The following is a 12460-nucleotide window of genomic DNA, read 5'->3' on the forward strand; positions in this document are numbered from 1 at the left end:
AAACCTGTATACCTAAAAGCAATGCATTTTCAATGTGAAAAAAGGCCTTAAGCTAAAGCAAATCTAGTTTAGTTCTGTATCTACAAATGTTCAGCATCCCTTTAACCTTCCATTTAGAACTGACCTCCCAGGCGACATAAACAAAGTGCTTTTCTCTAAACCTAAAGTGGTTTCCCTTTATCTATTAGGCCTCAGGGACCTGGCTTTCAGCCGCCACGTGGCCTTAAACCTTTGAATGACAGACCCATGACATGCTGAACTGTTGTCATGGAGAGACTGATAATATAAAGGCCTCACAGACATACTGTAATTACGTAGAGGAAAACACAAGTTTATCTTGCCTCTTGTTTTTATCTTTCTATTGCATATGACTCATTTTGCTACCAAGGCCTGGCAGTTTATGAAGATTGTCTGAATCAAAAAGATGTAGAGCCTTTTATAAAATGTATTCCCTCTGTAGAATATTGTAGATACATCTTATCAGATCTGAAAACCGACCCAACAAGACACTTTACCAACGCTGGGCACAACGTAGGTGGGAGTGGCCAGTCCAAGGTTGGATTGATGTGTCTGCAGGAAAGAGTCCTTGGAACCTATACTATAGGAACAAAGTAGAACTCAATATTGTAAAGTTGACCAGAAAATAGGTTTGATTTAACGTTGACACTTTTTGAGGACAGCAGTGAAAACATAGTCTTGTTATCAGTAACCTTTTTTTTTTTTAATCTGATCTGACCACCGGCATTTTCTATGGGCCCTTGCAAACGGCTGATCCATATACTTTCACTGTGTTCAGATCTGTAAAAGAGAGTAGAAAATCTGCTTCTAAGGTCCTAGCATATGAGCTATAGTTCACACTGTGCACCGGTAAAAGTTTGTGCTAACTTTAGCATGCGTACAGATGTACTCTATTAGAGTACCACCAGCATCTTAGCAATGGAGGACACTAGGCTATGTCCTTTTAAAACCTGTTTGTACCCTAGCAATGAAGAATGCCAGATTGCAATAGCCACCTGCATCCTGACAACCGTGAACGCTAATTAGCAATAGCCACCTGCATCCTGACAACCGTGAACGCTAATTAGCAATAGCCACCTGCATCCTGAATGAACAGTGAACGCTAATTGGCAATAGCCACCTGTATTGTAGCAATGGAGGACACTAGGAAGCTTCTCTGAGAAACCACCTGTGGTAGGCAGATGCAGTCGAGTGTCACCTGCAGTGGAGACAATAATCTGCAGCGGTACTGCAGCTAGAGGGGAAGTCTGGGGAAACTTGATTTCCATATGGTTCCCTTGGTACCTGGGAGCAGCATTTTGGTTGGCTGTGCTGTATCCAGGTGGCCCTTCCAGCCATTTTGGGTCAGGCAGAGTCTTTTTAAGTGCCTACCCTCAAGTTTTGGCACACATTTCCGAAGTATATAGTGTAGGGAGGGCATACCTGCCTGTCAGGGACGGCACTAGCTGTAGGGAGAGGTTTCAGAGGAGTAGGGAAAGCGCAGGACCTACGTCTTAATTTCTGCAAGTTCCCTCTTGGGTTGGATTGGCCAGGCCACATTCCTCCTCCCTTGACAGTGCTGTGTTCATTTCAGACCTACTACAGCTAACTCTCCACTGCATTCACTGTAAGTTCCTCATTCACACACATCATAGTGTGCCATGTGCAAGGGCTGTGTTTACCTGCAGGTGTTCCATGCAATCTCTTGCTGGCAGTCCTATTGATGCCAATTGGGACACAGCAGCTGCACGGCATCCAGTATATCTGTGTGGTTGCACGTCCGCAAATGCTGACAGTGTGAGTTTGGGGATATGCACCTGCACCCACACAGATGTCATATTGGGAGCAGCAGCCCATGTGGTGCAGTCGCTGTGTCCCAATTGACATCAATAGTATTGCCTGCATGGGGGCGCACAGAATACCCCCATGCATCCCTGTGCAAGTAAACATGGCCATCTCATCGATATGCTCTGTGTGAACGGGAACTTAATCTTGCTCAAACAGTACAAGAGGATAAGTACAGAGCACTTTTTTGCGCAGGATCCTGGTGCCAGCTTCCACCATCAAGAGCCTGCATACTAGTTGCCGTATTTTCATATGGCCATGTCGCTTTAGCTGATTGATGTTTCTTATTTTCAGGATGGTTTTCCATATACAAATTTGTACTTTCCCTATAGCAATAGCCAACTCTAGGTAAAATGAATTTGAAGATATGACAAAAATTTGACCAAATGCTGTAAATCATGACCGTACTACAAACTACAAGTGATTTGCTGTTAGATTATTAAAGGCTTTTTCTGAAAGTTGCTGATTGTACATAATAGTAATACTGCAGATTTTTACTGCAGTTGTTTTGTTGACTGCAGTTGTTTTTATACAAGCATATAAGCAAAGTGTATTTACAAAGTTTAGATTTTCTATACATGAAATAAATCAATTGTCACCCAAGCTTGTTGAATATTCATTAAATTGGATAGAAATTAATTGTCATATTTCAAAATATGGACAGCGCCACTGGGAAAACTAATAAGAAGAATTATATCAGATAAGAAAGATATATATTTAGGAAGAGCAGCTTATCTCACCCTTGAAGGACAAGGTACATATCAAACAATCAAACACTATAGACAGCGCTCCTCATAAAATATATCTCTGAATATGCAAACTCGTCAGATTAATATTAGTGCATAAAATATAAAATAATACACTACATAATACCATATAGAGCAAACAAAGCAAAAAACTGTTTTGTGACTATTAACTCTGTGAATATACAAATAAATAGGTGTCCAACTAAAGTGTCCATATAAATGATAGCGTTCTTCAATAATTATTATAATAAACTTCTGTGTGAATAACCAAATAACACCGTGAAAATCCACCACCAAATGAAATGCATACACTCACCAGAGCTCCATGCTGGTAAAATTATAAACCAGCTCAAAATGCTGAAACTCTGGGAGCAACGATCTGCAGAGGCACACACCAGCTGATTGAAACTCCTTCAAATGACTCTTCATATACTCAGAATGGGATCATAAAGGAAGAGAATGGAATCCAAATAGTGTAAAACCATCCAGGCATTTATTCAGTAAAAAAAGTTTCCAATACACTCACATTTCACAGTGTCAAAGCCAACACTGGCACAAAATGCATATATCGCTAAAAATCAAAGGTTTGCTCTGATCCCAATGGACGTCGGCAGCTCACCCAATGTGGTGATGTCACCTCTGGGGCCCCGCCCTACGCGTTTCGTCATCCGACGTCCTCCTTAGTTGTGCTTTTCCATAGACTTCTATGGGATCCTCCAGTTTTGGTTTGGTTTCAGAAAGTGCACCAAAACTGCTGCATGCTGCATCAGAAACATGCTTTCAGAAACAACTAAAACTGGAAGACCTCACAGAAGTCTATGGGAAAGCGCAGCTAACCCGTACGAAAACTGCAGGTTAGCTTCACTTTGCCAAAAGCACAGTGCAGTGTAAAGCCACCCTAAAAGAGCTTTAAAACAAGATCTTGCTGACTAGTTTAGCTGCAGGTGCTGTGGAGGAAATTAACTGCTCTAATTAACCCCAAAAAACCACATTGGTTGGAGGTCTTCTTTACAGGTAAACACTGGTTGGGTAGCCTGTACATAAAATAATTGCTTTAGAGACCTCTATCTGGGAATCGCGGTGCCTGGAATCTCTGGTGACAAAATCTTCCTTGGTGTGACTACCTGTCTGCTGATTTTTCCACCTAATGCAAGGGTTGACATTATTTCTGCCATGTTGCAGCACTTTATAGAGGAAATGCCACAGGTTACAACAAATCCTACTTGAGGCCAGGTTACAGTCACCTTCCTGAAATGTAGAAAAACCACGAGATATTTTTTTTTTCAACAGTTTCAGGCACACTTTGGTATAGATTTAGAGAGAGCTTTCTTCAGCTGCCTTGGGCTTCACAGTAACATTTTGTATAATATGATTCTGGAATTTTACATTTTAGCTTTTTCCTGTTAAGAGCACATTTTTAGGTCAGTCCACCCAAAGTTGATCTTTTAATTGTAGAAGGTGCCTGTTGTGTTGTGTCCAGCTCTAGCTTCTTATGTGTCTTGCACAGAGTAGGGATTTAAAGCAGGGCATGTACTTGTCCATGTGGGAGTGTCCCCACCTTTATGTGTTTCAACTTTGTTTGTATTTTTTTCTAATTCAGAGAATAAATAAAATACAAGAGTGAGACCATCATATAATGATCATAGTAAATGTGCAGACCTGGGAACTCCAGCACAAATATCTTTCCAATACAGTCCCCAAAAGATACAGAAAATCTTAAGATAGTCTAACTCTCCAGTTTCTATTATTCTGAATTGTTCTTATATACTTCTTTTTTTTTTTTTTTCTTTTTGCGCAGGAAGTGCAGCGATCTCTGTTGTGTTCTTAAAGGAATCGTTGAGGGCCTCTGATGTAATAGGTAAGAAATATAAAATCCTACAAATACAGCATTATCCTATCTTCTAAAACAGTAGTGTCAAACTCCCATTGCATTGCAGGCCGCATCAACATTATGGTTGTCCTCAAAGGACTAGTTCTATCTGTAAGACTAGATGTCCAAAGTGCCCCCACCCCCTTACATCAGATGTCAAGAGCCCCCCCCATCATAAGTCAAGAGTCCCCCAGCCTCCCTTACATCACAGTGCACCCCCTTACCTTGGGCTGCTGCCAAGAAGAAGCTGGAGATGGAGCTGGGAAGTAAAAAGTGTAGGGTCTGAAAGAGGACCAGAGGAGGTCTGGAGTCAACTGCCAGAGTCTGCTGAATGCTGAGACCAGGGGAAGCAGAGACGAGGGGATGCTGCACAGAGAGACGCAGGATCTGTTCGAGGAGTTCTGTCCCTCTCTCTGCTGGTGACTGCTAAGATGGGGGGCAAAGAAGAGCCTTTCCACAGCTGCACAAAGAAGCACAGGATCTGATGGAGGCGTTCTGTCCTCCTCTCTGTTGCTGACTGCTTTGACAAGGTGGGATTAGAGGCGAGGGGGCTGCCGCACCTGCATAAGAAGTGGAACAGCCACATGAAATGGCCTAGCGGGCCAGATTCGGCCTGCGGGGCCTTGTGTTTGACATGTGTTCTAAACGTACGTCCAGTTAATATTAACAACCCATATCCTTTGCCAAGTATTGCTCTAAACTGACAGACAAAGTATAAGGCAATAAGGAACTGGTCAAATATTTCCAGCCCGGCTAACCAACTTTGTTGTGTTTTGTGTTGTAACAAACACTGTCTAGTTTCTTTTTGTGCCATGTGACAATATCACAGCTACTAATGTGCCATTAAACGTTTGGCATTTTTTTGGAGGGGGTAGAGAAGAGTTAGACTCTCTGTCAGGTTTCTGTCTGTGTCCCCATTGGGGAGATTAACTCCTCTGTTTGTTGTAGTAACCATTGTCACAGGGACAGAAAGTGATGGGAATTCAATAATTTGAATTTGCACAAGTGCGGAAGGTAAGGAAAACCATCCACTGTTCCTAAAACTGTCTTGGATGGGAATTCTACTTACATTACTGATACTTTAGGGTTGAATTCCTAAAACTGGAGAGTGCAAAATCTGGTGCAGGTATGCATGGTAGCCAATAAGCCTCTAACTACAGCTTGTTTTAATAAAGCTTTGATGAAAAAAAAAAACCTGAAAGCCGATTTCTACATAGAGCTGCTCCAGATTTTGCACTCTCCAGTTTTAGTAAATCAACCCCATTACCTCACTTCATGTGGCTTCTTTAGGATAGGAAGTGAAGAAAAATCTCTCCAACAAGAAAGAGTCAGCAAAAGATATCCTGATAGATGTTTGAAGCCTTCTGTATGCTATCCAAAATAAAAGAAAGTTTTGGCTTCACAAAACATTGTTAACACCTCTTTGTAGTTATATTGGTAATATGCAGAGAAAGTGAAATTAATATTTTTCACATCAATAGATTTTGTAGAAATTTAGTTTCAAACATTTAAATTTCCAAAGTGTTATTTTGTAGATTTAGGACACACAAAGGTGGAGAAAATGCAGTATGGAAAAATCGCCAACTGTCTGCAGAGTCAATAGCTACAGACCTCCACACTTTGTGTGGCCTTCAGATTAGCACAACTACAGTGCGTAGAGAGCTTCAATGGGTTTCCATGGCAGAGCAGCTGTATCCAAGCCTTACATCACCAAGTGCAATGCAAAGCATCAGATGCTGTGGTGTAAAGCACACCGCCACTAAACTCTTGAACAGTGGAGATGTGTTCTCTGGAGTGACCAATCGCGCTTCTCTGTCTGGCAATCTGATGGACATGTCTGGGTTTGGCGGTTGCCAGGAGAACGGTACTTGCCTGAATGCATTGTGCCACATGTAAAGTTTGGTGGAGAGGGGATTATGGTGTGGGGTTGTTTTTCAGGGGTTGGGCTTGGCCCCCTAGTTCCAGTGAAGGGAACTCTTAAGGCATCAGCATACCAAGACATGTAGGACAATTTCATGCTCCCAACTTTGTGGGAACAATTTGGGGATGGCCCCTTCCTGTTCCAACATGACTGCGCATCCGTGCACAAAGCAAGGTCCATAAAGACATGGATGAGTGAGTTTGGGGTGGAGGAACGTGAATGGCCTGCACAGATTCCTGACCTTAACCCGACAGAACACCTTTGAGATGAATTAGAGCGGAGACTGCGAGCCAGGCCTTCTTGTCCAACATCAGTGCCTGACTTCACAAATGCGCTCCTGGAAGAATGGTCAAACTCCTAAACCTTGTGGACAGCCTTCCCAGAAGAGTTGAAGCTGTTAAGGCCGCAAAGGGTGGGCCAACTCAATAGTGAACCCTACGGACTAAGACTGCGATGCCATTAAAGTTCATGTGCGTGTAAAGGCAGGCGTCCCAATACTTTTGGCAATATAGTCTCTCTCGATCTCTCTCTCTTCCCCTCTCTCTCTCTCTCTTCCCCTCTCTCTCTCTTCCCCTCTCCCTCTCTCTTCCCCTCTCTCTCTCTCTTCCCCTCTCTCTCTCTCTTCCCCTCTCCCTCTCTCTTCCCCTCTTTCTCTCTCTTCCCCCCTCTCTCTCTCTTCCCCTCTCTCTCTTTTCCCCCCTCTCTCTCTCTCTTCCCCCCCCTCTCTCTCTCTTCCCCTCTCTCTCTCTTCCCCTCTCTCTCTCTTCCCCTCTCTCTCTCTTCCCCTCTCTCTCTCTTCCCCTCTCTCTCTCTCCCTCTCTCTCGTTCTCTCCCTCTCTCTCGTTCTCTCCCTCTCTCTCTTTCTCCCTCTCTCTCTTTCTCCCTCTCTCTCTTCCCCTCTCTCTCTCTCCCTCCCTCTCTCCTTCCCCTCTCTCTCTTCCCCTCTCTCTCTCTCCCCCCCTCTCTCTCTCCCTCCCTCTCTCTCTCTCTCTCTCTCTCTCTCTCTCTCTCTCTCGATCCTTCTACTTTGGTTTAGGCCAGAGCACTTGGTAGGTTCCACCATACAGGAACTGTGAACAGTGGCTCCTTTCAGCAATGCATGGCACAAACCAAAACCAAAGTGATATTCATTCTAGTCATAATGACTTGCAGTGTCCTCAAAGTAGATGAGTAAGAATGCTGGTGGGCGGTCTGAATTATGAATGTGGTGCTGAGGTTGGGACTTGGCATTGGTTATTATGTGTAGCTGTTTGAGGAGCGTAGGCAGTGCTTGCCTTCCATTCAAATTCTAGCTTGTAGATGATAATGGATGAAGACAGCCCAAGTGAGCTAATAAAAGGGAAGATAAAACATCATCTGCATATTCCTAAAGTTTTGTGTGGCATTTTTAATTATGCTGTTAGTAGGCGTTCCTTAAGGAATTTGTTTCTGTGACTCTAAAGGGCAACCAGTTTGGCATTTTCACTGTGACAACAATGGGCATCCAGTGTATTATTTCAATTTATGTATTCGATGTAGTGTGTTACATATATATATACTTTAGCATTCTAAGATTTTATGATATACTAATAATTTTGTGGCATTTACTCTTCTCTTTTAACTAAAGATTGTGCCTCTGAAATGTGGCTCAGTGCCTAACTGTAATAAAAAAATAGAAACCTCTATGACTATGTCCTGGTGGGTGGGGCAGAATGTGGTTTGTGCTGAGGCCATCCTACACTTGTATTCACACTTTGGTCGGGCTGAGAGTGCAGCGTTCTTCATGTACATGTGAAGAAAAAAAAAAAAAAGACGGGTTAACTCCACAAGACCTGCTCAGCTGGTTGTCCTTATCAGACTGAGAATTTGATGTGAACACCTTTCACTAAGCTTTGGGGATAATTCCCATGGAAAGTGCAACTTAATTTGTAAATTGAACAGGAACAATTGAGTACTGTCCGTGATACTTTTTCTATTTGCACTAACATACAATTTTGAGGACAAGCTTTCGGGGAATGCAGTATTGCTTAGACCTGAAGAAGGGGACATTCCCTGAAAACTTGTCCTCAAAATTGTATGTTAGTGCAAGTAAAATAAAAAAAGTATCACGGACAGTACTTAATTGTTCCTGTCACAAATGCACTAATACGGCTACAATCACCTCAAGCTAAATTGAACAGCATATTAGTTTTTGGTAAATCAACCCCTATATGTTCGCTAATAATTTTGTTCTTGACTAATTTTTTATTCTAAAATCATATTTTTAAACAAGTTTCCTATTTGACTGTTTACGGCATCTTTCACGCAGGTGGCACGGGGTGGTAGAAACAGGTGGCTGAGCCGCGGTTTTACTGACACCCCATTTCCCCTACCCCATCCAGATCACCCTCCCCCATCCAGATCACCCACCTAAAGTATAATGTACAGCTGGAGGAGGCTGTTCACATGCTGCAGCAACGGCAAACTTAATGTGGCATGCTGAGTTGACTTTTTTAGAGTATTGGCTAGTGTGAACCTAGCCAAAGGATAATGTCAGTGGGCTTATGTTATTCTCAGGCTTCTTTACCCATAAAAATATGCAAAATCAGTTTGATGCAGATTAGAAGGCAGCTGACTTTAGGTAAAATGCACCTGCAATGAATTATAAACCGTTTCAGAAGTGTCTCCAAACTAATGTCAAGATGGCAACTGAACAAGGCCAGTGCAGAAAGTAAGATGCAGCTTGCCTTTGATACTTAACTAAAGGTCTCAAGAGTTTCAGAAGTTGGAAAGAGTGCTGAGGATATATACTAGAGAGAAAACATCATTAAATGAAGGACATTTGCATCTCTTCTAAACTACAGTGCTTCCTGAAAGTATTTACAGCGCTTAACTTTTGCCACATTTTGTTATGTTCCAGCCTTATTCCAAAATGGATTAAATTAATTTTTTTCCTCAACATTCTACAAACAATACCCCATAATGACAACGTGAAAATTTTGTTTTGAAATCTTTCCAATTTATTAAAAATAAAAAACGGGAAAAAAACACATGTACATACGTATTCACAGCCTTTTCTCAATACTTTGTTGAAGCACCTTTAGCACCAATTACAGCCTCAAGTCGTTTTGAGTATGATGCTACAAGCTTGGCACACCTATTTTTGGGCAATTTCTCCTATTCTTCTTTCCAGTACTTCTCAAGCTCCATCAGGTTGGATGGGGAGTGTCAGTGCACAGTCATTTTCAGATCTCCCCAGAGATGTTCAAGTTCAAGTCTGGGCTCTGGCTGGCTCCAGAACATTCACAGAGTTGGCCCGTAGCCACTCCTATGTTATGTGGGCTGTGTGGTTAGGTCATTAACCTGTTGAAAGGTGAACCGTCGCCCCAGTCTAAGGTCCAGAGCACTCTGGAACAGGTGTTAAACTAGGATGTCTCTGTACATTGCTGCATTCATCTTTCCTTTGATGCTGACTAGTCTCCCAGTTCCTGCCGCTAAAAAACATCCCCACAACATGATGCTGCCACCACCATGCTTCACTGTAGGGATGGTATTGGCCAGGTGGTGAGCGGTGCCTGGTTTCCTCCAGGCAAGACGCTTGGCATTCAGGCCAAAGAGTTCAATCTTTGTTTCATCAGACCAGAGAGTTTTGTTTCTCATGATCTGAGAGTCCCTCAGGTGCCTTTTGGCAAACTCCGGGCGGGCTGCAATTTGCCTTTTACTGAGGAGTGGCTTCCGTCTGGCCTCTCTACCATACAGGCCTGATTTGTGGAGTGCTGCAGAGATTGTTGTTCTTCTGGAAGGTCCTCCTCTCTCCACAGAGAAACGCTGGAGCTCTTTCAGAGTGATCATCAGGTGCTTGGTTACCTCCCTGGCTAAGGCCCTTCTCCCTCGATCACTCATTTTGGCCGGGTGGCCCGCTCTAGGAAGATTCCTGGCGGTTCCAAACTTCTTCCATTTATGGATGATAGAGGCCACTGTGCTCATTGGGACCTTCAATGCTGCAGAAATTTTTCTGTACCCTTCCCCAGATCTGTGCCTTGATACAATCCTGTCTCGGAGGTCTACGGACGATTCCTTGGACCTCATGGCTTGGTTTGTGCTCTGACATGCACTCTTAACTGTGGGACCTTATATATACAGGTTTATGCCTTTCCTAATCATGTCCAATCAACTGAATTTCCCACAGCTGGACTCAAATCAAGTTGTGAAAACATCTCAAGTATGATCAGTGGGAACAGGATGCACCAGAGCTCAATTTTGAGTGTCATAGCAAAGACTGTGAATACTTATGTACATGTTTTGTTTTTTTTTTTTGTTTTTTTTTTTTTTAATTTTTTAATGAATTGCAAAGATTTCAGTTTCTGACCTCAGATGAAACTCTCCTCATCCACTTGGCTGTCCTGAGGGTATCCCTGGCCAAGAGATTCCAGAATCTATTGTGAAGCAGTCCCAGATTGGGTACTTAGGTATTGGGTAGATTATTAGGATTAGGTAGGATTGGGTAGATTATTGTACTGGTTGGGTACTGCACCTGACCACCCTCTCCCTTCTGTGGCCCAAGGGGTGTAGAAGTACTCACACTGTACTTTTCCTGTAGCTTAGTGGGTTGCAGCTGCCTTCAGGCCTTTCGCTGGGCTGGCACCTTCCCTGCTGACTGGCTGTCCTCTTTAGAAGGCTGTAGAGCAGTGGAGATCTTTCTGTCTACTTTGGCCTGTAGGTAGGCCCCCTACCTTGGCCCCCCTCCCAGACTCTACGTGCCAGCACCTTCCTTCAGTCCATCTTCCACCTGACTCAAACTCATTCCTTCTATTCAGGCTCTCTCACATTTAAGGGTTGACCTAGTCACCATGTATGGCCTCCTGCCTGGCGATTTTGGCCAAGTTCCCTTACACATGCAAATCCATGCCTCCTCCCCTCCTTCGCCCTTCTTCTAAAATGTTTCAGTGGTTTCTAGAAGGGTGGGATGTAATCTCACTGCCTTGCTCCCAGGCTGACTCATCCCAGGCTTCTAGCAAGTCTCTGACTCGCAGAAAAAAGTCCTATCTACCTAGAGGGTGCTACATCTGCAGCACTAGGCTAATGTCTCGGGAAAGAGTTGAAAAACATTCTCTGTACTTTGCCCTCCCACCTCATTAGTGATCATAGACCTCCCACCCCATTAGTGATCATAGACCTCCCACCCTATTAGTGATCATAGACCTTATTAAAACCACATTTAAACAAACATTAAAAAAAAAACTACCTAACAATGACCCTCACTGCTAATGCAGTAGACAGCTGTCTGGACTATACTGGAGATGGAGAGTGGAGTATAAATGATTGCATTCAGGTGTTTCAAGGGAAGGATACAGCATACATACCTTTTGAGACAATTGTACCCTTGTGGTATTTTGGAGAACACCCATTACTAACCCACCATGTTCCAGTGCAGGTCAGCTCCATAAAGATATGGCTGCCCAGGGAAATGTGAATAAATTTGAGTGGCATGCGAAGAGCCCAGACCTCAACCCTATTAAACATCCCTGTGATGAATTGATCTGATGATTGCAAGCCAAGTTTTCTTGCCCTACATCAGTAGCTGAACACACAAGGTGCATATGGCTAAATGGGCATACATGCCCTTACATAATCCAAAATCTTGTGGAAAGCCTTCCCAGAGGAGTGAGGACATTCTAGCCACAAAAGGGGGCAAACTCCAAATTAATGTCCATGATTTTGGAACTGGATGTCCAAGTGCATGTAGATGTGATAGTTGGGCGTGCGCAAACAGTTGACCATATAGTGTCGTAACTGGAACAAACAAATGTGTCCTTGCTGCCAATAGTAACAGGTCAGAAAATTACATTTTAGCTTGTTGCTTTGGGCAATACAGATCATTTTCTCAGGTTATGATTAATCTGTTTTTTGTGAGCACACTTGGTTACAGTGGTCACCAAATGACTAAAACTCTTAGTCCATCTGCTTTTAATTTAAAGAAGGCTGTCATCACAGTTTAAACTTGCTTAAAATATTTTTTATATAGCATATTGCGTTGTTCTGATTTTTATTAAGCTGTTTTGCTGGCTTTTTGTGTACTCTTGAAGCAATAATGACACCTACAGGCAATCAAAATGTACAAGA

General features: G+C 43.0%; 1 protein-coding gene across 2 annotated transcripts in view; it reads left to right on the plus strand.

Annotated features, from left to right (window-relative positions):
- NIPAL2 (NIPA like domain containing 2) overlaps window positions 1–12460 on the plus strand; it is a 173163-nt gene that overhangs the window by 66658 nt on the left and 94045 nt on the right. For both annotated transcript variants that reach the window (XM_089666479.1, XM_089666471.1), the window contains exon 4: window positions 4387–4446. In XM_089666479.1, the coding sequence (XP_089522605.1) occupies window positions 4387–4446 (60 nt within the window). The remainder of the gene's footprint in view (window positions 1–4386; window positions 4447–12460) is intronic.

The sequence above is a fragment of the Staurois parvus genome, unplaced genomic scaffold (genome assembly GCF_062004578.1).
Source record: "Staurois parvus isolate SC_StPar_1 unplaced genomic scaffold, SC_StPar_1.0 ptg000052l, whole genome shotgun sequence".
Lineage (NCBI taxonomy): Eukaryota > Metazoa > Chordata > Amphibia > Anura > Ranidae > Staurois > Staurois parvus.